Below are 25,958 nucleotides of genomic sequence, written 5' to 3'. Positions count from 1 at the left end.
ATACACTGGGGAGAACATCTTTATTCCAACCTTTTCTCCTGCTGATATTCCAGCAAACATTGGCCAACAACAAACAGCCACAGTACAGGACCTGTAAACCTGAACCGTGTTAAGGATCACAAACAGCTGACACGAAGCACTGCATCATGTCCTAACAACTCCAAGCTGGGCTCAGCTAAATCTTTATTTATAGTCCAAACACTCAACCTGCTGCCTTCACAATCTAAATCCCCTGAATAACAAGCTGCTGACTGTTTGGGACAAAGCGTGAAGAATCCCATACTTATACCTTCACACTCTCAGATATTAGCAATTCATTTGCATTCATCAGCAACACTGCCCCCGGGGGGTTCTGTGGGAATATGTTGGATTGTTTAGTCAAATTTACAATACAGCTGGGGCAATTTATCTTTTGAAAAGCCTGTTAATTTGTTCAGGAGGAAATGGTGTATTCATTTGCATGTTGAATAAGGAGTAGCTGGAGAAGCGTTTTCTAACCTGTTACGCCACTCTCCGTGGCTAATGAGGCAGGGAGCAGAGAATTAGTGACTCCGCCGGGAGCCTTTAGCATGACAAACACAGCATGACTTCTCAGTTAGCTCGAGGCAGGTCCAGGCTATGGACGAGTACGAGTGTTGGCATATCTGTGTGCACACATGCGAGTGTATGTGTGCATATTCATGACTGTCTGTGTTTCTCCAGCGGCTGAGGTCAAAAGCCTGCAATTACATTCACATTAATTAGATTAATTTGGAGAAGATCAAATACAACCCATTAAGCAATCAGACGAGAGAGAAAATGGGCATTTAAATAGCTCTGCGGTTAATTGTTCTGATATTGCTGTGAGATAAAGGCGCTGTCTGGGCATTGGTTTGTAGAATAACTTGAGGATACATATTAAATGTTATCACTCACATATGTTACGCCTCATGAGGCACATCAATTATTCCTACTTGATAATACAGCTTTCACCGTAGAGCGTTGGAAGTAATGCGATGCATGATTTTATAATCTCAGTCACGCTGTTGATATCCTAGCATGAGTCAAGGAATATTTTGATTCTTGACAGTTGATTGAAAATAATGAAAAGTGCAGCAGCTCCGAGTGAAGCCCTTCAACGAAAAGTCACATTTTATGATTTAATTAATTAATTAATTAAAAGCAGGAAACCAAGATTGATAAGGGACACATTTCTTTGAATTTTTCTCTATGTGTTTCCATGGTACCATGTGGGAAGAAGATGGGCCATTGATTATGTAGCCTTTTTGTCATATTGAAGGTTTCGGTGTTTACATGTTTTACAGCAACCTTATTCTTTATTTCAGTCATCGGTCTCATCAGACCCTTATGGGTCATTTGGAGGTTAACAGGAAGCTCTTTCTTTTATGCTACAACATTGAACATTAGTTTATAACTGTGGGGGAAACTTCTGTAGCAATGGAGAGTCAGGACTCAGAGAGACACTGGCCGTTTCTCAATCGTGAGGATGCTTGCTTGGTAGCACATGTCTTCCGAGTCACTTCCTTCAGAAGCTAGGCAAGAATCCTTCCTGGCATTCGGAAAATGAAGAGTGGAACAGGCTAGCAAGTGTGCAGGTGTGCGTCATATGAGAGGCCCCGCCTTACATTTTCTGCCACAGATTTGGGGAAATTGGTCCGTGCGCAAAGCATTGTGGGGATTTGAAGGACGCGAAGTCTACCCATGTGCAGCCTCGAAATTACCCCCAAACCAAGGACGCGGCCTCGGTGGAATTCCAAGTATGCTGGAGATTGGAACAGTCCTTCGGCGGCACTCGATGACGTAGTATCCTTGAAATATTGGCTTGGAAGTTTCCTCGCGATTGAGAAACGGCCACTGTCACGATCTATGTGTTGTGTTTTGGTCTTGTCTTTTTCTGTCTTTGGTTTCATGTTTTATTTTGAAGAGTGTTCACTCCCTGTCTTGCCTGTTGCTTTCTGTCTGTGTTCCCTCCTACAGTACCTAATTACCCGATTGTGTTCACCTGGTCTGCATTTGGGTCCTGCCTGCTTCACTCACCCTAACAGACACGAGGAGAGCTGGAGCTTTGATGGCAAACACTGATGGTTTATTTGGAGTTACGGCCGGAGAATTGACAGGTGCAGTGGCGACTGGTCATTAGGGGCAGGCACACCCGATCCTGCCCCTCCCTCTCCCTGTTTAAGTCAATGGTGACTGTAAAAACGACACTGCGCATGCTCAGAGTATTTTCCTATTTAGGCCCATTCCCAAACCGCCCCCTACACCCTACCCCTACACCCTACCCCTCCGTTTGCGCGTTCACGCGGAGGGTCCGCCATATTGAGGGCTGTTCCAAAGCAACGAGTGTGGAGGGGGAGTGGGCTATCAAGCCCTCAAACAGCGAGTCTGCAGCAGTGCTGACTTGAGACCGGTCTCTACCTGACCGGAGTCACGCTGTGTGTGTCCGTCAGGAAACACGCTGTTTACAAGTAGTTCCAGCAAACATCCACAGATAAATTGCGATGGTAACAACCTCATGATAACCTCATATGTTTTTAACTTAGGATCATACCTGTGTTTAGTCTAGAAAAAGGTAAATGTGTGCATTTTATTATAAAGTTGTGTATATTTACAGACCGTTGCAAAAACTAAGAAGCTAAGAAGCTTAGTTAACCTTATTAACATCAGGTTTAAAACTAAAAGAGCTTTGAAACTCAATGAAAGATGTTTGGAGTTTTATTTGAGTTATTAAATTAAACTTTTTGTCTAAGAGATGCTGATTTGAAACCGTTGTTACATACAGTTACGGCATTTCCTGTTTCTGCCGGAGAGAGGGGAGGCCGTCCCAAAGCTTGCTGCTGTATTTACTCCCTCCATCTGACAGGAGGGAGCCTCGTTGAGCTGCGAGTGTGGCTACAGACGGAGTTCACTCCGTCACGGAGGGGTAGGGTCGAGGGAGTGGTTTGGGATTGGGCCTAAATGTGTGTGGCAAAAAAATAATGGCCATAGGGGCATAGAGCTGCCATCCCCACCATACGTCATCTCACATAATTCAGAGCTGATTGGCTGTAAGTACGTGTGCCGCGAAAAGTGTGGTGTGTGAAGAGCAGGTGAAGAGACGCGTCCTAAAACCAGGAAATAAGCTGTGCATGGCTTCCCTCCACAAAAAAGCAATGAGATTTCTCCATAGGATTTTAGAAAATCGCTCAAAATAAGATCTGTGGGAAACGTAGCTGTTAGATAAATGCACGTTTTGTTCAGCCGGATAATATCCACATGTCTACCCTACTTTTATAATGTTCTAATCATAAATCCATCATTTAGATTTATGATAGACTTTTGAAACTACAAGAAGATAAGGAGGACTTTTACAGAAAAGTAATAGAGATTTTTGTCCAGAGGGATAGGCAAATGGACTTCATCTTCAAGTCAAGGTAAGACCGCAATTTTATTGAAAATGGGATCTTACTAAGAGAGAACAATTCAATATTTAAATGATAAAATTTAATTTTTTGGGTATCCTTCTGTTGAACTGTCTGTTTAAAATTAATTGAAGCATCAGACTAAAGAGGCTTTTGAAAATAATATTATATTTTGATTTAGGTCAAAATATAATATTTATAAACCTGACGAGTCAGTGCCAGTGCCTCACCAGCCATGCACCTCACTGCAGAAGCTTATATATAGACATCTAAGTTTTTTGTGCCCCACCACTTTTGTACATATAGAAACGCCACTGGACAGGTGGTGTGTCACGAGTTGACACAGCAGTTGCCAAACCAATTCTGAAGAACTCTTTCTGTAGCTCGAGGTTTTAACTAGTTCGGAGTGTAATAATCAACATTCTTCATCAGTGAGACTAAACAATTATGGACTAGAGCTCTCGTCCATAGAAAAGAATGTGCGCCAGGGAACCTCAACCTACGTCCCTGAACAGTAAATAACCTCAAGCTGCTCCTCCTTAAGAGAGACAGCAGCAATACCCAAGGCCGTAGGCCTATGCCATGAGAAAGGAGACAGTGAGAGGAGAAAATTATGAACTGTGTCAAAGGTTGAATACCTAAACAAATTATTCCCTAACAATAACATGTTTTTTATTAACTGAAATGAAAATAGTTGATTTACTGTTACCAAACTATTTTATTCACCACCACTAGCCCTGCTCTGATCTGTCTAAAAAAGGACCGATTTGCATTCAAAGCACATGTTAGACTTCCGCTAAGGATTTAAAGACTGAAATATTAAACCGTGACCCAAATGATGATGGATGGGTAATCCAACGAAATCTAATGTTAGTGTGCATGTAAGCCTGCTGATTGTATATGGTGCGCTCAAACAGGCAAACTCAGTAGACTAATACGTTATCCTGATTTTTAAATTGGTAAGTATATTAGCCCTTGGAGATACTGTATACTTTACATAATAAGTTTGACATTGGCAAAAAGAAATAAAAAGAAGTCTCACTTTATATTTTGCTGATAGTATTGAATAAAGTTTATAAAGAGCTTGACAAATTCAAGGTGTTTTATGCTTGGAAATGCACCTAATCCTATCTCAATTAATTAAGGAAGAGGATTTTACACCTCATTATTTCCCCAAAGTCCAAAAGAGTTTTGCAATCCTATCAAAACAATGCTGAAAATAATGAAACATCTTCAATTGAGAGGAAAGAAAGTTACATGTTAAGCCTTGAAAACAGGAGGGGGATGGGGGAGGATAATGTAAAGATGAGAGAAACTCTAGAGAACATAAATCGTTAAAGATGCCTTAACCACTGGGAGAAACTCACCAGGGTTACTTTTAAAGTAAAACGTCCATAAACACACCCACGCCGTTAAACAAACACTGACAGACAGTATACTAACACACGCAGCATTCAACACATCAAGTGGAAGGATCCACAAAGACTCCAGCCCCCACCTTCTGTAATCACAGTTTGTATTCACACCATCATCATGGGAATTATAAAGACCTGAAAGGGTATTTTCAAGTAAAGGTTTTCTATTATCAGGGAATCTAACAACTGAAATGAAAAGACATTGATACACAGGTTTAACCTTGCAACATAAAAGCAAGGCACAACAAAACTGATGCAAGAACAGCAATCAGCGTCCGTACGTTCAGTTACAGACTTTGCTAAGCTAGCAATTAAGTGGTGTTAAGTAGCCTGTGATTTTCACACTTTGAAGTCTAATCTTTTGGTCACTAATGAGGTATTTTGGTTGAATTTAAAGTCTGCGCTATCCCAACGGAAAAACATAACAAATATGAACTTCTAAACGATCAGGGTGCAACGCTGGTGCAAAAAAGGCCCTGTAAGAAGAAATACCGCCTGCCTTTAAAGTTCCCATTTCCACACATGCTGACAAATGTGATAAACACACACTGGGAGTGTTAATACTTCATGGGAGTTCATCATCGCTGGAGTGAGACGAAAAGCAATGAGGCTTTTTGGCAGATTTCCTGCTCACCCGGGGTTGACAAATTGCCAGGGCTCTCTGTCACAGCTCCACTTTGAGGCTGCTCACTGTTTCATCTGCCATGAGTTAGATCTCAGGCATAAAAGTAGCCCGTTGGATGCATATTCCGCACACCTTCATTTGCATCACACAACACGGAGCAATTACAGTCACTTGAATGGTAATCTGTATGAGACAAAGCTCAATGAATCAATAACTACTTTTGATGCTGATGTGTGGAATCACCTCAGATACAAATTTGACTCAGACAAGCAATTTTGAAGCTGAGTAACGAAAACAATCATCCTGAATAGCACAAGGTTGTAATTAAGGTGTTATCCAGTCAAAAGAATCCCCTGCCGATGCTGTTTGGAAGGTGTTAGCCGCTATAATTTAACTAATTATTTTCTCTCCAAAATGACTTGTAATATAAGGTCACAATCAACACAAACAAACACTTTCTGTGAAACGCTTATTCCATAGCAATTAAAGAAAACAACATTTGATCTGTAGCCTCTACTAACAACTTTCTAAAGAGAAGCCTATTAGCTATGTGTTTATTAGAAGTTTTTTTCAGATAATGTTATGAGTAAGCAAGATAAATAATACAAAAACACATTCTGTAAACATGAACTCCTAACTGTAAGCATAAAAATATACCATAAATTAACTATTTTTAAACTTTGCTCTCAGTTTTATGCTTTTTTCTTAACTTGAACATCACTGCAATTGCTCATGCTTTGAATGTCCAGAATACTTTGAAATGAGTAACAATTATTTGTCATTGAAATAATGTTGTTTCACGAAAGAAAATATGTCTGCCATCTCAAATTAGCATTTACTTGGCAAAGGCAAAGCAGGAACAGGATCTGAGAGTGTTGTCTGGCTTTGTTTCCCTACACATTAAAGCCAGGTAATTGATTACATGATGGTTGGTTGGTCTCATTAATATTTCTTTCATCTATCAGATTTTGATTTTGATTTAGAGTAGAAGAATGACCCAGATAAAAATGCTTGTTGACGTAACTAATGCTGACCAGTTGACTCGCGGTGTCATGGCAACGTTGTGAACTGGAGTCTGGTGTGGCAAATCAAAAGCTTATCATGTGCACATTTTTCTAATCTCAAATGCCAGAGAGTAATCCCCGGTTTTGCCAACGGCAGATTATTTTTGATTTAACAAACTGTTATAAGTAATGTCTCCCAGCCACCACAGTAAATACATGATGGGACTACAACTGTGTTGCCTACAAACTGTGAAATGTATTTCACAAACCTAGAGGCTGTAGATTAGTTATACCCTTTATGACTCATTTTTATTTATGACAAACAATGACTAAGAATATCCTTCTATTTAATGCCTCATCATTTCTAAAAACACAAGTGACATGTATAATGTAAATGTTGTCTTGCATTTTCAGATATATGGCTGTAGTGATATCCACCCCTGCCTCCAAAGGTCTACCGATGCTTTATTTTTTAACTCCTTGACGCCTGATGATGGCTGTTTAAATGAGTTTGGATAATATTAGTAGCAGAGATGGCAAAGGTACACACATCCTTAACTCAATTAGAAGTACAGATACTCATGTTTAATAATACTCTGGTAAAAGTAGAAGTACTGACTGAACTTCTTTACTCAAGTAAAAATAAAGAAGTATGGGCTTCGAAATGTACTCAAGTAAAAAGTACCCATAACTACCAACTGTTTTAAAGAGTAACTGACCTCCCTTTATATTAATAGAACAATAATCGAGCCGAGTTCTCATTGGGCCCTCTTCTTTAGAGAAGACCAGGAAATTAAGGATACACGGATCGTGTTAAAATCAATAGGCACACAATGACTCTAAATAATAATGATCACGCCACCAAACGCAGATTAAAACTAAAGTAACGAGCCTGTTTTTAAAATGTAAGAAGTAAAGGTACAGGCATTTGTATTAAAAATGTAAGAAGTAAAAGTAAAAAGTTGTCAGAAAAATAAGTAGTGGAGTAAAGTACTGATACCAGACAAATGTACTTAAGTACAGTAACAAAGTATTTGTACTCCACTACTTCCCACCTCTGATTAGTAGAGTGGCACATTGAACAGTGTTCTCTAAGGAGGAGGTTGACTCACCTGAGGGTGAATATTGGCACTAAGGACAGCGTAGACAGAGCCAGAAAAGTAGAGACTGTTTCTCGTTGCCGTATGGGTTTGGAGGGCGACATCACCACAAAGTTATTGTCCAGCTTCAGCTCGGACAGCGGCTGAAACAGCCTGACGCTGCCGATACGCTGCATGGGGGTGTGCCCTGCGTAATAGCCCATCGGCCTCTGCTGGTCTGGGCGCACAGAGCTGCCCTTCCTTGAATCCTCCAAGTTGCAGTCTCCGCTGTCCGTGGTTTGAACCATGTAGTAGAGCTCCACAGGCGTTCCCTGGGCTTGCTCCGAGACCCTCTGCCTGCCCGGTCTCACTGTGGGCAGGCTGAACCAGCTGGCGAGGGGCTCGAGCTCGGCCACGCATATCCCCAGCTCACCTTTTAGCCTGCATGTCCCGCGCACCTCTTGAGTCTCGTGGAAGGCGAACATCCTGACGCAGGGCAGCTTGTGGATGGCGCTGTAATCATCCCAGTCCCTCCCCGCGATGTAGAACAACACTTGGACCTTTGGCCAACTGGGGTGAATCCTGTCGCTGATGATATAGGTGTGGACCTTCCAGTTGAATGTGAAGAGAGGCGGCGATGATGATGCTGATGTTGGCGATGATGATGTACCGAAGGTTGGGGGGTTGAAGGGCCCCGACAGTGTCTGCAGCAGATCCAGAGGGACCGGCTGCTGGACAGACAGCGGCCCGTAGCTAGCGTTGACAAACGGCATCTGCCGGGCCTGGTGGATGAAGAAAGACTCGGTGCGAGCCTGCAGGCTGGAGTTCCTCATTAAGTCCTGGTTGGCCTCCTGTAGGAAGAACGCAGACTCCGCGTTGAAGATCTGGTAGTTGACAGGCAGATAGATTGGCGTGGGGCCGTACCTCTGAAGACCCTCCAGGATCACCTTGCTATCCACCACTGAAACAAAGAGAGGAGAAGGAAATGTTATCTCACCACTAACCTTTGTTGCAACAACTGAGGTAAAAGCATCTGGAGTAATCCATTTCTGGTCATGCTTCACGGTACTTATTGTTGAAGATGCTTTGTCTAAACCCTATCAGCAAAACCTGAGCCAGGTGTGAAATCAAAGAGCAGAATGAGCAAAATTGGAGAAAATAATTCACGACCTTGATGGCAGCATTTCATATTTAAAAAAACATTTGGATGCATTGCGTGAAGCAATCATATCTACAGTCGGTTCTAGCGGTGAATGTTAAATGGTTTGTTGGAGGCATTCCGAATGCTATCACCTTCATGAGCCGCTGCTCTTATTTAAAATAATTTGTTAGAACACTTACGTCTTTCTGAGTCTCTTGCTTATCAGTGTTGCCCACGTTCCCTCCAACTCTCAAACCTTTTCATTGTGACAATCTGTTTATCTCTTCATTAATTTCTCTGTCCTTGCATTTGCTTTCCTCTTTTGACTTGATCTCCTTTTTCCTTCATGAATCCCTTCCTCTGCTTTTCCAATCTCCTCTTATTAGGGATGCAAAATCTGACTGTCTCGGTCCTCATACATTTGTCCATTGGCCGACACCAAGTACTGATATAAATGTTAATTTAATAAGCTTTATGCCTTACTGTGAGAAAGTGACTGACATCTTGACTTAAACATTGATTGATTTAAATGCAACAAACTAATAAACAGATACAAAAATACTGAATTATGTATATATCGTGCACCAGCAAATTGGTTTAAAAAATCTATAAAATAAACAAGAACTACATTCAAGTTTAAACCTTTTACAATTTTCCTTAAAGGTGGGGTAGGTAATTTTGGAGAAACCCGCTCGAGTGCGTTAGAATTTGAAAATACTTCCACTTCCTTACAGAGCCCCTCCTCCAACACACACGAACGCCCACATGACTAATGAGAGCACGAGATAAGTTTGTGCACAGATGGAAGGCTGACAGGCAGGTAGGCCATCCAGTTATTTTAGCCCCGGCTAAAATGATTGGTCGTGCTTTTTACAGCACTACGGCTTCCACAGATGACATTTTTTAATGTATTTATTGTCAAAGCACTTAATATATTCATTGCTATCGGGATGTTAAGAGCATTCCATGGAATAGAACAAAAAGTGTTTCTGAAATAAATTACATACCCCACCTTTAATTGCTTGGCAACAATGAAAATAGGATCTGCTAATAACTCATTATTAAATACTAAACATCTTGTAAAATACTTTTTCTCATCTTTAAAATAAATCAAAGTTAACACAAGTCTCATAGAAAGACCAATAACTCTATTGGATTAACTGTTTCAAACAAATGGAACACATATTTATAGCTGATAGCAATTACTTACTTGATTATATAAGTGTTGAGTACCTTTTGTAATAATACTTTTTTTACACAACACTGCAATCAGTCTGTATTTGTCTATAAAAGAAGTCACCTCTGAGTATTTCTGGGTTAGGGTGAACTTCTTTAGTGTTTCTTTTGTGAAGAAAGAATGCAGTACAAAAACTGTAACATAAGGACTGTTTGAATGTGTCTAGTCCAGGTGCTTACTTTGTATCTCACATATTAACCACAGTTCATGGGCACGGAAAGAACTGCACACGAGCATAAAAGGAACTAAGTCAACTATTTTTTTTATTTCCAAAAGGGCATTCAATAAGAGTTGAAAGGTGAAGAAGCTGTGTGTGGTTTTTAGTCTCTTGTAAAATAATCTTTGGAGAAAATAATTGGTTTATGCTATGGTATGCCTGCTTGCCTTCTTTTGCAATTTCACTGCTGCAAAAACGGAATGCTATAGAGTTAGCTGTGGGCTATCATTCAAACCCAGTTATTTTATCCCTTTTTTTACATTTAAGGGAGATAGGCACCATCAAAGTATGCCAAATTAGCTATTGGCAGTTCTTATTTGAAATGTATGCATATATTTACAGACAACTATCACTAGATACAAAAATAAAATAAATTCCATTTATATTATAAAGAGTTTGGAGTAGGATTATTTTATGTATAACGTGCCCACAAAGCTCAAAGGTTTTTAAAATTACATTTCCTCCTTTAGCTGTGTGCCAATTCTACTGCTAACCATGGATCCAAACTACAATTACACTGAACAAAAATATAAATGCAACACTTTTGTTTTTGCTCCCATTTTTCATGAGATGAACTCAAAGATCTAAAAAATGTTCTATATACTCAAAATAACCATTTCTCTCAAATATTGTTCACAAATCTGAAAAAATCTGTTATAGTGAGCACTTCTCCTTTGCCGAGATAATCCATCCCACCTCACAGGTGTGGCATATCAAGATGCTGATTAGACAGCATGATTATTTCACAGGTGTGCCTTAGGCTGGCCACAATAAAAGGCCACTCTAAAATGTTCAGTTTTATCACACAGCACAATGCCACAGATGTCGCAAGTTTTGAGGGAGCGTGCAATTGGCATGCTGACAGCAGGAATGTCCACCAGAGCTGTTGCCCGTGAATTGAATGTTCATTTCTCTACCATAAGCCGTCTCCAAAGGCGTTTCAGAGAATTTGGCAGTACATCCAACCGGCCTCACAACCGCAGACCACGTGTAACCACACCAGCCCAGGACCTCCACATCCAGCATGTTCACCTCCAAGATGGTCTGAGACCAGCCACTCGGACAGCTGCTGCTGCAACAATCGGTTTGCATAACCAAAGAATTTCTGCACAAACTGTCAGAAACCGTCTCAGGGAAGCTCATCTGCATGCTCGTCGTCCTCATCGGGGTCTCCACCTGACTCCGGTTCGTCGTCGTAACCGACTTGAGTGGGAAAATGCTCACATTCGATGGCGTCTGGCACGTTGGAGAGGTGTTCTCTTCACGGATGAATCCCGGTTTTCACTGTTCAGGGCAGATGGCAGACAGCGTGTGTGGCGTTGTGTGGGTGAGCGGTTTTCTAATGTCAATGTAGTGAATCGAGTGGCCCATGGTGGTGGTGGGGTTATGGTATGGGCAGGCGTATGTTATGGACGACGAACACAGGTGCATTTTATTGATGGCATTGTGAATGCACAGAGATACCGTGACGAGATCCTGAGGCCCATTGTTGTGCCATTCATCCACGACCATCACCTCATGTTGCAGCATGATAATGCACGGCCCCATGTTGCAAGGATCTGTACACAATTCCTGGAGGCTGAAAACATCCCAGTTCTTGCATGGCCAGCATACTCACCGGACATGTCACCCATTGAGCATGTTTGGGATGCCCTGGATCGGCGTATACGACAACGTGTTCCAGTTCCTGCCAATATCCAGCAAATTCGCACAGCCATTGAAGAGGAGTGGACCAACATTCCACAGGCCACAATCAACAACCTGATCAACTATATGCAAAGGAGATGTGTTGCACTGCGTGAGGCAAATGGTGGTCACACCAGATACTGACTGGTTTTCGGACCCCCCCAGACCCCCCCAATAAAGCAAAACTGTACGTTTCAGAGTGGCCTTTTATTGTGGCCAGCCTAAGGCACACCTGTGCAATAATCATGCTGTCTAATCAGCATCTTGATATGCCACACCTGTGAGGTGGGATGGATTATCTCGGCAAAGGAGAAGTGCTCACTATCACAGATTTTTTCAGATTTGTGAACAATATTTGAGAGAAATGGTTATTTTGTGTATATAGAAAATGTTTTAGATCTTTGAGTTCATCTCATGAAAAATGGGAGCAAAAACAAAAGTGTTGCATTTATATTTTTGTTCAGTGTAATAACTTCCTGTATCCTCGCACATGATCTATACCTTATGTCTCTGCCTTCTCGCATCCCCTCCAGCTATCCTAAGCCCCCCCTCATAGGGAGACATGCCTCATGGCTTTAAATGGTATCTAAACATTGATCTGTTTGGTATTGGTAGAAGAACTCCAGTATGTGTTAGTGATGCCCAACAATTGTTGTAGAGCTTACTTTCTTGCGGGTTTTGTTTACTGCCTCAGCTCACTCATGCCCATCAAACCCCACCTAATGTGGCTCTAAAACCTTCGTTAATCCCTCATTCCCTTCATCCAGCAAATCCTCCCCACCCCCTGTTTCTCTCCGCCATCGAGCTCCAGATAGTGGGACTGATAGAGTAGCCCATGAGAGCCCATTGATTTTCTGTCCTGTCGCCTCTGCGCTATTGGAGACGGTGTGGCAGTGAATTGTGACGATCCGTGGCAGCCGAGCAACGACCGGCATCAGGCACAGAGGCAGCATCTCTGCAATATCATCATTTAATCTGAAGTTAGCTTTTAAGAGAACATGAAAATATTGAAAGCTTGAAACACTGATGAAAATGACCTCATATCTATCTAATAATCAATACCTCTTATATGTAGAGAGTCATGAAAAGGGATGTCATGTTGCCCTGCTCCAGGCTATTTACAGAATTATTGGAGACAATAGAGAGCACATGCTGCTAAAATGCTGTTTTTATTATCTTCCTCTTATTTGTATTATCATAAGGTGCTGTGCCAATGTGACCCAGCCTAATGAATCGCACTGAGGATATACAATCCATTTTCATCGTTCACAACTTTCATGTCTGGAAAGCTGCATTTTGGTATATCACACAGGTCAGGATGTGGAAGGAAACTTCAATGGCAGAAGCAAAAAACAATATCAAAGCATACTTTTTTTATAAGTCCATAATTCCAAAATAAACACAAACAGTTTCCCAGACGAGTCTTCCACAGCTCTGAAAGTAATGTCGGCTGCAGCCACAAAGCCGAACCTAATTACAGACCTCTATTCACTATAATAATATGCATTCAAAGTAAAAGCGTCTCACACTGATATGGAAGACAATATATGAAAATAATAAGAATGAATCACAAATATAAATTGTACTATAACATTTTTTGTTTGTATTACTGGCAAACACTTAATTCAAACTCCTCGGACTCCAGAGTTAAACATTATCAAACTGCATCCCTGATGTGAGATTAGTGTCTGCTGGTACCCAGTTTTGACTGAGAGAATTATGTTTACCCTTTTAAAATGACAAAATAGAGCAATGTCAAATGGGGAGCAACTGCTGGATCATGCTTAAAGCACAGTGAGCAGATTCTCCTTTCCCACTTTTACTCTGGGTGATGTGACACACTGTCCTACTTCCCACTTACTATGACAGAGATGGGACTAAACATCTCATTACACTCGGAAACATTTTGTAATCTGTAACTTCAGATTTGGAATATGTCCCTTTCCATGACACCAATAGCACGACGTGAAAAGAGAGGCAAAGCCGGTGTGATTTGCAGCCCAGAGTTACCCTTGGATTTCATGTCACTGTACATGTAAATCATGTCTGGAGGACTGGTGCTGCAAATGAAAAAAGGGATGATTTGTGCTGATAACTTAACCCCTGCGGTAAATCCTGGTTGTAAACTCTCATGCAGGATTTCTTGGGCACTGCCAGCCCCTCAGGACGCGTGCCCGAGGAGTCGGATCACACCACACGGCTGAACTGAACTGTCCTCATCATTAGACAGATGTTACATTCAGGATCTTGATGTTATATTCATGTAGTGTGAGCCAGAGGGGGGCACACAGTGTAAAGTATTTTTCCATAGCATAGCCACAACATGCGGCAGATCAACTTTTAAAATAAAATCTCAAAATAGAATTAAAGCTCTCATGTCCCCGAGACAGCCATGTGTGGCTTTGAATTAAACCGTTTCTTATCATCACCTGTTCTCATCCCTGGCGACCTGAGTAGAACTTAAACCCAAGAAATATATAATCCCTTCATGTTGCCTCCCCTCCTCCTCATCTTATCTTTATCCTCCACCATGTGTGAATCTTGCAAACCAGGCCCTGATCAAACATATTAAGTTGGCCTGGCTTCAATATTACATTAATCAAACAGATTTCCTGATATGGAATCTATAGGGAGAGAAGTGTTGGGATGATGGAGGTAAGTGGTGGGAGGATAAAATGGAGATAGAGCTGGGAAGTGGGAGGAGGAGGCAATGGTGGATTGTCTTCTTGTAAGTGCTCAGAAAATGTCAAAAGACTACAGCACATTACATGCTTCCTTCACTGTAGGATTTCAAATTAGACTTGTTTTTCTTGTGGAGCATTCACCAACATGGCAGAACATTGCTCCCGCCAGCTTTAGCAACACCTGTACAAGAGTTCACTGCTTTCAGACCCGCTGATGCAACTCTTACCGTCTCATTTCGCACTGCAAGATAAGAAAAACAAAGAAACATGGCCAATGACGAGGCGTGCATTTTAAATCTAATACAGTTTCTTTTTTCTGTCTTTTTTTTTACAGACCTTTTCTTTGAGCAATCAAAGGGAAGGTCTGCCAATGTTGTGCATGTTTCTTCTTGTGGCAAAATGCTAAAATAAGACCAAAACCAGCAATTGAATAACCCTTTCTAAAAAGCAAAGGTAATTTAGCTTATAGCTTATTTCTCTGTGCCATAGAGCAAGTCACACAAATAGGGGACATTTTTCTTCCTTACTATTTACATTGGCACTGTTGTGTACTTATTTTCAATCCCCGTCATTGCCTGATTTAGATTAATCCACATCTGTTATTTTGAATAGCATTTGCTTACATTTTATAGCAAACTCCCTCACCTTTTAGTCACTATGACTTAAAATGTTTCACCAATGAAAGCAGGTGAACGTCCTGTACTTTCACAGTAACCTTGGTATAAACTATGCGGTGGGCAATAGGCCGTGAGTTTAGCGGCTGCTTTCATCGAATTTTTTGAAAGCAACATGTCTTTAAATAAGCTGTTTTCGAGCTCAGGCTAAACAATTTTACACAATTAATTTTGTTGGCTTTGTGACAAATGATGCTTAAATTATGTTCTCTGTATCTCAGAAAAAGGAGTCTTTCCAAGCTTTCAAACAAAGCTCTTTTGTGAGACATCTTTTAAAAGCCTCTAGGTCGTACAACTAAAACGGCCATGGCAGCTTTAATGAAAGAAATACAAAATCAGCCACTAATCAAATACACACTCACCATAACATGCCATTTGCATGCTGTTTGGTGCTGTTTCTAGTCCGTGAGCTTACTTACTTCTCTTATTATGTTTTTTAAGGGGTGTACATCTTGTGTTGCGTCTTCTAATATTGACATTTGATAAATCTTTGGGAAATCCACATTTTCTACAGGTCCACCAGGTAAAACATTAAGACGTGATCTTTAAGTGGCATTTTCTTTTGTTAAGCACTCGCTCTTTGTGGGAGTTTGCTCTGTAGAGTGACTGCTTCGGGGACCTTGAAGTCACCATCAGTGGACCTGCTGTCGTTCAGTATGAGAGGTAACTTTTTTACAGAACAATGGAATGAAAAGGGTATTCTGAGCTTTTGGAGGGCTGGATATAAATGTCAGGTACTGCTCAAATGGAGAAAAAATGCCATTGGCAAAGTCACAAGTTTAAAAACCTTATCAGAGACAGTTATTGATTAAATCTTTTAACAAAAGAGGAGTCTGAATGTGTCCAAACCTCTAAGCTAAGCTATTAAAAAAGCTATTTTAATTGCTTCCTTGATTAGGAAATGTAATCAAGCACTACAGAGCCATAATACTCACTCAAAAGCCAGACAAATTGCAATTTATTTGGATCTTTTGTGTATAAAACAAATACCTTATTAGTAAAAACCAATAAGAAGAATGGCTAATATGCAAATGCATTTATCCTTTATCCTCATCCGTTTACCATCTCAAAAGCACACTTCTGGCCACCTTAAATTTAACGCGGGATACTAAACCGTCGTCAGTGTCTGGCAATATAATCCCCTGGTTAGTGAAATGTCCTGGGTGACAGCTCAACACAAACAAAACACACAGCAACACTAATCCTCCTAAGTGCCCATCACATGCACCCTGACACTGCAGGAGAACCGGGGCCGAGCCGAGAGCCCACTCCAAGCTGGAGGTTAATCGGATCACATAAAAGCAAAGCACACCTCATCTTTCATCACTAGGCAACACATTTATGCAGCAATCGATAGGTGGAATCATATTTTCCCCTTTCAGAGAAATTAGGGGAAATGAAGTATTGTGACCCAACTAAGATGGATGGGGCAGGGCTTCATATCTTAAAGCACATCAGCAATAAGCCTCGTGTTTCTTCAGAACTTGAGTTATTTTCATCTTTGACAAATCTTATAGGTTTGTTGCTTCCCAAATGGCCTTTGGGGCATTTCTGTTGATGAATGGCCAAGAGACAGAACATCAGTAATTTACGGCTTTCCCGAGATCTCTTTCTCTCCCAAGCACCTGCCTCTCATCTCACCTTCCGACACACACATTTAATCACATCAATACAAATATATTAGCGGGACTACATGCAGCATTCCTGTGGGACTATTTGTCAGCATCAGGGGGGGAGAAACCCATTCCTCACCTACACATAGGCAGCTATAATCTTGGAAATAAAGCCACTGGCAGCAAATGTACATTTGTGGCTTACTTATTCACTTGGATGTCAATAATAGATGTTTTAACAGGTTCAGAACTGCCAAGACAAAAAATAGAAAAAACGATGGCTTTGTGATAAGTCCTTCTTTATGCTCGTATATTTAGTCAACTGAACACTTGCTACCTTTGCTGTTCCTCAATAATTAATTAGGTCAAATAAATAAAGTACCCTGAAGATAATTAAAACATTTAATTCAAACACAGTTAATTATTCTTTGATCATGTTATTCACCATTAATGGGTCTATTGGTTACCATTGGGGGTTTTAGTAAGTATTTTTGTCATGCAACCACATTTGTTATGCTTTCTTGTACGAAGGTAAAGAACAAATAAGAAAAGGCTACATTTATCATCAGGGACACAGCAAAAAGAAAAAAAGTCTTCTTTACCTCTGCTGAAATGGAGGCGCAGAGAGTAATTACATATTACATGGTCCAAACAATGCTGCAAATGAGTTGTTTGCAAACTGTCATTTTCATGAAAAGCCAATGTGATGAACCACAAGCCACCTCAATTAGATCCAGAAAGTTATGGCAGAATGACATTTAAAATCCATCATCCGTCTCTGCTGGGTTGGAAATAATGTATTTGTGGAATCTTAAAGAAACACAAATGGAAATGAACAGTATAACCCTCCCTGTTTGAGCATTAGTTATGTCTGACTGGGGAAAACTTCCAGCCGCTTCCAAACATTTCCTTCTCTGCATAAAGAACATTTCCCCCCACTCATTCTGTGAGGCATCCCGTCTCCCTGGCGGGGTTACCGAGCAACAGCAATGAGCAGCGCTTCGCCAGTTGTGTAGAGAGCAAAAACAACCTCAAAGCTTTCTGCCTTGAAGACACATTTGGGACATGAATGCGCAGCCTTTTTATGACACTTCAATTCTGTCCATTGCCTGTGGATTGCCTTTGTGGCGCGTTGTACAGTGACAGGAAGGGAAGAGGTGAATGGGGGGGGAGTCACTAAGGATGCACTGGTTGTTTAGATGAGATGAAGGGGGCGAGAGCTTTTGAAAGAACGGTTCCAAATGTGCTGAGCGGAGAAGGGTGGCAGTTAGGTTTCCTACGACGGGACCCACAGGGGTAATCCATGGCTTCTGCTTGAACATGTGGACTCTGCTGTTGTCATTTGAAACCACAGATTACCTCTGCTCGGAGTTTATGAATGTGACCAGGTCCCCTCTTTCAATGAAGACCAGGCACTTTGAAAGGGAGTCAAATAAAAGCAGTGACAGTGACAGATGATGCAGCGGTTCGCTCAGACGAAGGGAGATGCGCCGTCGTAAATATCAACGAGTTTCGGCACATGGTAATCATGTCCAAGTGAATCCATTTCAGGGATACTGTTATTATACACTGGGGATTTCTTTTGTGGGAATATATGCAATCGGATGCAGTTAAGTGGGTAAGAATAATGCAGAGAGTTGGCAAAGGGGAGACGGTGAGTAATGTTCTGGCATTTCCAGCAAAGTTACATTGTGAGGAAGTCAATGGGCCTTGGACATCAGGCACTGCAGCTGCTCCAGGAAGTCAAATAATGCAAACCACAATATTAATTATGTTCAGAAAGGGGGCGGGCCAGGAATTCAGTGTAATCGCTTACTGTCTTTAATACAAATGCATGGGAGTGTAATGATAGAGTTTGGTTTTACAATTCAGCGCAAAATTGATTTTGTTTTACTTGAAAGCGTTTTTTTGTGTTACATTTAAATGACCATGAGTTTTCTTTAGCTTTAGGTGATAGTATCTTTGAGAAATCAACAATAAGGCTTTACATAATGAGGAAAAACACCCAGTATATTGCGTGAAAGCAGATGTTTACCCATAATCCAGTGCAACTGACAGGTGTTTAATGTCCTTCTCCCCTGATAAGAAATCATTCTTAGCCAGGCATCTGAAAATCCAAAATGAATCAATCTCCATAATGGAGTACATAATTCATGATTTTATTGTAGATATATATTTTTTTACAACCAATAACTGAAGATACTGCTCAAGCATTCAAACAAGGAAAATAAGAAGGTTAAAAAAAGGATTAAATGTAAGCTGTGCCAGATCAATTTTCCTCACTGATCAAGATGCTATTTGCTTTTGAGCAATATGAGGAAAAAACGGGTGGTCAAGTGAGGAAAAAAGATAATAGCAGGAATCTTGATGGCTGTCTCTTTGGAAAAGATACTGAGACCTACGTTTATTTATTCTAAAGATAAGGTCAAACTGTTGAGGGATGACAGTCTGTAATTTCGTTTTCTTCTATGAAAGTGTTCTTTATTTTCTCATACTGATACCGCATAGAACGGACATAATAACAGGTTGCAGACATTGTAAGTAGGAAGGGTGTCGAGGTGAGTCACTCCGTCTTCAGTTAGAGACATGCTCTCATCATTTTTGCTAGACGGGTTGAGAAGAATGCTAGGTTGAAAAAAATAAGTCTTCACATGGTATTACTGCAGAACATTGATGTAAAGGAAATTCATATTTCAAAATTAGAGTCATGGCAAAAGTAGTCTAATATGTTAGCGATGCGATCTGTGGATGGTGGTAATTGCACATACAGTAGCTCCTGAACTCAAGGATGTCTATCTGCTGTCGGGTGGAAAGGAGTAGGAGGGAGTTTCGGGTTATAATGAGTGTTCTACGTGTGACAGTATGTGTGTCGAGGTTTGCATGGTCGGAGTCCCGTCCAATGATGAGACCACGTAACACATACATATTGGCTTCCAGTCTCCCACCGCAATTACAGAATGCTGGTCCTTAGGTACAAAGCCGTCTACAATTTGGGCCCCCCCATCTCACCTACCTTCTCACCCCCTACCAGCCCCCAAGGTCCCTCAGATCCACCTCAGGCAGTCTCCTATCCATTCCCAAATCCAAACTCTGCAGCTTTTCTGTGGCAGCTCCCATTCCCTCCCCCAAGATCTCCATGAGTCCAAGTCCCTCACACTCTTCCAGTCCTGCCTCAAAACTCATCTCTTCTCCTCTGTCCACCCATAAGCCACCCCCCCGATCAATCCATTCCAGTTGATTGTCTTTGTCAGTACAAACCCTTGTACTGTAAAGCGTCTTTGAGTTCAAGAATAGTACTATATTAATATAGGTTATTATTATTATTATTAGACACACAATGCCAAGAACAATCATGGAGAAGGAGGATATTAAGTATCTACACATGCTATATTGTAGATGTTGGAGTAATTGTCTTTGCATAAGGGCTAAACAAAGGGAAAGCAAGGTTATTTATACAGTATAGCTCATTACAACAAAGCAAGTGCTATATAGAAAGTTATACGCATTAGGACACTAAAGCTTTAAGATTAGAAAAAACACAGAAAATGAAATGTAAAGACATTAATTAAAAAAAAGCCAAGAGAGAACCAATTAATAGTTATTTGATTTATAAAAGGGCAGTGGGAAACAGAAAAGTAAAATAATGTGGTAATTGGTTAGTATTTTTGTGTATCGTGGCCAACAAATTGTATTCTACAAACTTTTGAAAATATCTCTGTCTGGTGAAGATCCTGGCAAATAATCACAGCATGATTGGTTGAATATTTTTTTAATGAAACAGAGAATATTTATGCCAAAATTAACAAATCCCAGTTAGATATTTTACCAAATTTCCATCCTCATTTTGTGTGAGTGTGTGCCACAATGTGCGTTGTTGTGCTATGTTAGAGTTCTGCTTCTTTATTATGTAAACACTCGATGACTCACCCGCGCTGCTGGCCAACGGAGACCGACGTTGCCACATGGCGGCCATCTTACCATCTCGCTCATTCATAACATTGTCTATGGTGCACTATTGAAATAACCATAGCTTGCTCAATTTTCAACCAATTTTCAAACGGTTTGGTTTGTTATAAACATCAAATATGTAGTTATGATACTGCATACTTATAATTATAATCATGGACTTTTTCTTTTCAACATGTGACGTCTTGTTGCCTCCTGTATCATAGCCATGATAATAACGTTTATAATAAACCAAACCGTTTGTAAATCAGTCAAGATTTCAGCGAGTTAAGAGTATTTTTGTGCAGAACCCTCACCTTACAACAGCTGTAGCAGTAGTTGTTGATGACCACCGGTGAGCTACGCTGGCCACTCCCCCTTGAGCCATCTAGCCTTTATATATATCCAGATGGCGCTGTATATATCTATGGGTTCTAGCCGTTCTAGCTCCTGCGTGTTATCTGAAATCGCCAAACTTATCTTCTTCTTGTATTTTGTTCTTGTTCTTCATTTGTTGTTTAAAGGAATGGTCCACTCATTAGATAATTAATCAAAACTTCAGTAGTGAAACATTATGTTTAAACCATACCCTGAAGAAATCAGCGATATTCCCCGGTAAATAATGATTTTATAGCTCTTTTTTATCAAGACCTGTATACTCCATCTGGCCGCCGCCATTTTTGCCATTTTCAGTAGTCACGTGATGGTCGTGACGTCATCCATGCGTTCACTTTGTCAACACACGGAAACATGGCGGGGTATTTGAGTTCGGACTCGTCAGCAGAGGAACAAGTTTTGACCAATGTGAAGAGATTGGATGGGGGAATTCAGCCATACATATCAGTATGACAATACGACACCCTCTGTCCTTAGACCCTCACATTGTACACGGAAAAACTTCCGAAGAAAACCCACAGTTTAAAGGGAACATGGGAGAAACCTCAGGGAGAGCAACAGAGGAGGGATCCCTCTCCCAGGATGGACAGATGTGCGATAGATGCCGTGTGTAAATTGAAAAGATAATACATTTGCAACATAGGTAGTCCAAATGTTTGGAAATGCATGTGTGTATAATAGGAAGATGATATAAGATACTATATGTATGCATGTAGTACCACCCTTGCTAGCGATTCCCTCTCTAGTTTAGCATACTCAGCTTCGTTGTCCCTGGCCATAGAATCACGATTTTATGGGGCCGGAAAAAACTGGGGGAAAATACACACTAGCCGGTACTAAGCTATATGGAAAGGCCACCAAAAACTGTCCTGGCCTGGACGCTAAAGGACGTTAAAACGGGGCTAGCCGCTGCAATGGAAATGCGCTATAACATACCTTATTCTTACTCCGAGCACTACTTCTGCTCCTCCGTCGCTTCACACTTGCAGAGGGCGATTTCTCAACTGGCCGAACTGGTGTCCTGGTCGGTGATGACACCAGAAAGACCGATGGTACTGCATCTCCATTAAGTAATGGTTGTTCCATAAATCCCATGTTATGTTTTATCATACTCTCAGAGTAGTCGTCCGGAAATTTGAAATGTTCGCTGCATACATAAGCCTGTGAATCTTTCGGTTCGGGCCGGCCACATTTCGCTAGCCACTGCCTCCGAATGTACTTCTTACGCTTACCTTTTGGCAACAGATGGAACCGAGCATTCCGTGGATTGTTCCTATCAGAATTGTGGCAATATTTCGCGATACAGTGAGGCATATTTGAAGAGAGAAACTACAGTAAATAACATGGAAATCAACGTGTCCTCGAAAACCAAACGCATGGTTTACGTCACGTCCGGAAAATGGCGGCGCCCAAAGTGTTGATGTTATTTCGGTATATAATCAGTTTAAAATCACTGATAATGTCATCGGATTAAAAAAAAAAGAGACTGGCAAAGACTGGTCTGTTTTATCGGATGATAATTATTTAAAAATGAGTGTCATGAGCATACCATTCCTTTAAGGGCGGCTGGCAAACAGCTTTTAGGCGCAATACCGCCCCCTGGATTATATATAGTATAATGGATATTGCCATGAGTGACAGACTTTTTTCCCACTCGGAAAAAAAAGGCGTACCGGATACCGTAACACCCCTACTATGTAGGTATGTGTATCTGGGTGCAAGTTTCTGAGTGTGTGTAAGCGAGTGTGACTGCCTGAGCATGAACTCACTTAGATCTACTTAGAGCTAGACGAGTGGCATGTAGCCTCAGGCGAACTCCATCAATAGAAATTCAGATTTCTGAGCCAGCATGCAGCACCCCACTGGTCAAAACCGCAGATGATCAAAAGTAAGAGGAGTTTCTGTGAGTATGGCCCAGATTCGTGTTTCCAGTGCTCAGGAATGTATGTAGTGAGAGGCCTCTGGCACAGACACAGTGGACGGTGTTGACCGGTGGCACTGGAGGAGAGTTGGGCACCTCTCACAGCAGTAGAGGTAGTAAATAGCATGGAAGAGAGGAGCCGTGTCTCCATGGCCCCGAGGAAGTCCATCGCACGCCCCAGCAGGAGCAGAGAGAGAGAACAGACAGTCATTTCACTGCTGCTCAGAAAACTCTGAAATGAGATGAACTCAGAGGTCTCTTCCTGCAGCAAGTGTCACTCACAGCATGCCTTTCTTTATCCATATCCTCCCCCATAAGTGCCGCGGAAAATGTTGAGTCTTTGAGCGAGTTTAGCGGTGAGGAGAATAAGCAGGAAATGGAAATAAAGATGCCAAAAGAAAGGCTGTCGATCATTTTTTTCCCCCAGTGCTTAGACTTAGTTTTATTTGTCTGCCTCATCTTTCTCTTGCCAGATTTCTGTGACTAACAGACGCTGTGAAAGGTTTAGTCAGATAATTACCTCGCGATCGCCTTGGGTTTTTGCTGAGAAGAAGCTTTTCAGAGGGTTTCTTCATTTTTTTACAGCCCGTCGTAAAATAAAAAGCCGTGCATCATAAAATGTCTTTACATCACCGTGGAAAGCTGTCTCTCGTGGCTGAGTTATGTGATAAAGAGGCACAAGGTTACCCATCTTATAAGCTTGTAGAGTAAATTTGAAGTGAATCTAAGTACGAGATTGACAATCTGTTATTTTATTCTCTTGATGGAACAGCTACAAGAGAGTTGTCTTTTTTTCGCTCCTTGTCCCTATTGTACATGAGCAAAAGGACAACTCTATGGGCCCTTCATAATAAAGGGTTATGGAAATCATAGGAAATAAATGGCTGTTGAGGTAGAAGTATTTTCAGGTCGACCCTCTTGAGTGTTGCTTTATTTCCTTGAACAAGATAGAACTCTAATGGCACAGTCAGACTGCCAAAAGTTACCTTGTAGAAAATGTGGATTGAAAAGAGTGAGAATAAGTACAAAATCTCAAAAGCAGCTGTGGAAAACTCTTACAAATCACTCAAATCAAAACTTGAAAATCTTAGACTATAACTCTTCCTAGAACTCAATGTACCTTACCAACTAAAAATAGCCTTAAAAACTTTACCACGACAAGAGAGCCCTTAAGTTAGTCTTAGACGCATTACATCAGCAGGGTAACCTTTATCCCTATTCATCTACAAGTGTCTTACACAAGTGAGTGGGCATTTAGCACACTACAGTATCTATATTCCAAGGACTGAGAGGCTACCTGAAAAACGGCATGAGAAAAATGCATCGTTTAATGATTTCTCAGCCGAATTGATCCAATTGTATTTTCGCTTTTAAGATATTTTGTACACAAGCTTTAATTGCCGGCTGCTTAGATGGAGCACATTTACACGGGAAGCAATGTCACGTGATCATACATCGCAGCTGCAGGATATTAAAGCCTTAAACTACAGCAGATCTTTTATGACCACTGCATCTTTAAAAGCTAGATAAAACACATTAGTAAATGTTAAGAACTTTACCATATAGGAGGTGCTTACAGCATTGCAAGCTTAACAGCATTGTGGTTTCTAGAATGAGTATGTGGAGTTTTACAAGCATCATCTGGAGAGTGTTTTTGTCGTCTAATATAGGTGATATAGTTTCATAGAGGTGGTTTGAATCTTACTTTTACCTCAGGATTGCAATACAACTGCCAATTTGATGTACAGGTACAGCAAACTTAAACTAATATAGAAAGGAGAACATTCATAATAATGATACAATTATCTCTCACTCATGCATCAGGACTGGAAATGCCTTTCAGCCAGAGTACTTGCTGATTTCTCACAGTTCAACATATTGGCTATTTGAAAATCAATGGAAGTCTGCTAGTTCTTTCAATATCAAGGTTAATATAAATCAGTTTGACAAAAAGCAGACGTGGGTAAGTGGCACTACCAAGATCCAGGAATACAACAAAGATGAACATTTAGCCGTAATGATCTCTGTCTCTTGGGTAATTAGTTATCAAGTTATTGTTCTGGCCAACTTTTTCAATGACAATTTACTTCAACAAAGGTTGTCTATATTTTTGTATCATCCATTTCCTTGTGAAAGAAAACCTCTGTACGTCGTCATCAACTCAATTTCCCATTGTGTGCAAAGACTCTTAGGGTTTTAACTTAGGTTTCTTTTCATGTCTCAATAAGTCTGAGATCAAAGCCAATTGCCAACATTTGAACTGCAATGCAGTGACACACTATGCCATCAACAGCTAGACCACGCTGCAAAGGTCAGTGATGCCGTCATGGCTGAAAGCTGAATCAAAATGCTTCAAGTAGAAGGGCAACACATTGTTGGTCCAACACTTAGATCCCGACTGAAATAGTTCAAGAACTATTGGATTAATTGTCGAGAAATGTTGTAAAGACATTGATGGTCCGCAAATCCCTACCGAGAACCTGACTTTTTATCTAGAGCTCCTTATCTAGACAATTTATCACGTGAGCTATCACTCTAGATTTAACAAATGGATTGCAACTACATTTTGAAAGAAGATCCATAATTGCAGATGCTGTATGACTTTTTGTTATAAGTGAAATAATGGCTCAACAGGTATGGATTTTAAGGAATTTAGTACAGATACCATATTCCCCTCAGGATGAATTGTTATAACTTTTCATTCAACACAAACTGATTTTGAATTTCTGGTTCAATAATTGGGTGAACGATGCTAACCTTTAATGCTAAACATGGCGCATATGGTAAACATTATATCTGCTAAATATCAGAAGGCTATCATTTTCATTGTGACCTTTGTTATCTCACATACTTAATTTCCAAATATGTCCTTCCCTAGTAAAATGTCTGTGGAATGTCCGGTTGAGCCCATGTGTTTATA

The 25,958-nt window shown here is 40.8% G+C and overlaps 1 protein-coding gene across 1 annotated transcript in view; it reads right to left on the bottom strand.

Annotated features, from left to right (window-relative positions):
• The window catches only part of LOC117456552 (transmembrane protein 132C-like), a 163,238-nt gene that overhangs the window by 97,221 nt on the left and 40,059 nt on the right, over positions 1-25,958 (bottom strand). The window contains exon 3 of the mRNA XM_071204977.1: positions 7,558-8,485. Coding sequence (XP_071061078.1) covers positions 7,558-8,485 — 928 coding nt within the window. The remainder of the gene's footprint in view (positions 1-7,557; positions 8,486-25,958) is intronic.

The sequence above is a fragment of the Pseudochaenichthys georgianus genome, chromosome 12 (genome assembly GCF_902827115.2).
Source record: "Pseudochaenichthys georgianus chromosome 12, fPseGeo1.2, whole genome shotgun sequence".
NCBI classification, from domain to species: Eukaryota; Metazoa; Chordata; class Actinopteri; order Perciformes; family Channichthyidae; genus Pseudochaenichthys; species Pseudochaenichthys georgianus.
The sequence above is the reverse complement of the archived record's forward strand: the minus strand, read 5'-3'. Positions and strand labels throughout refer to the sequence as shown.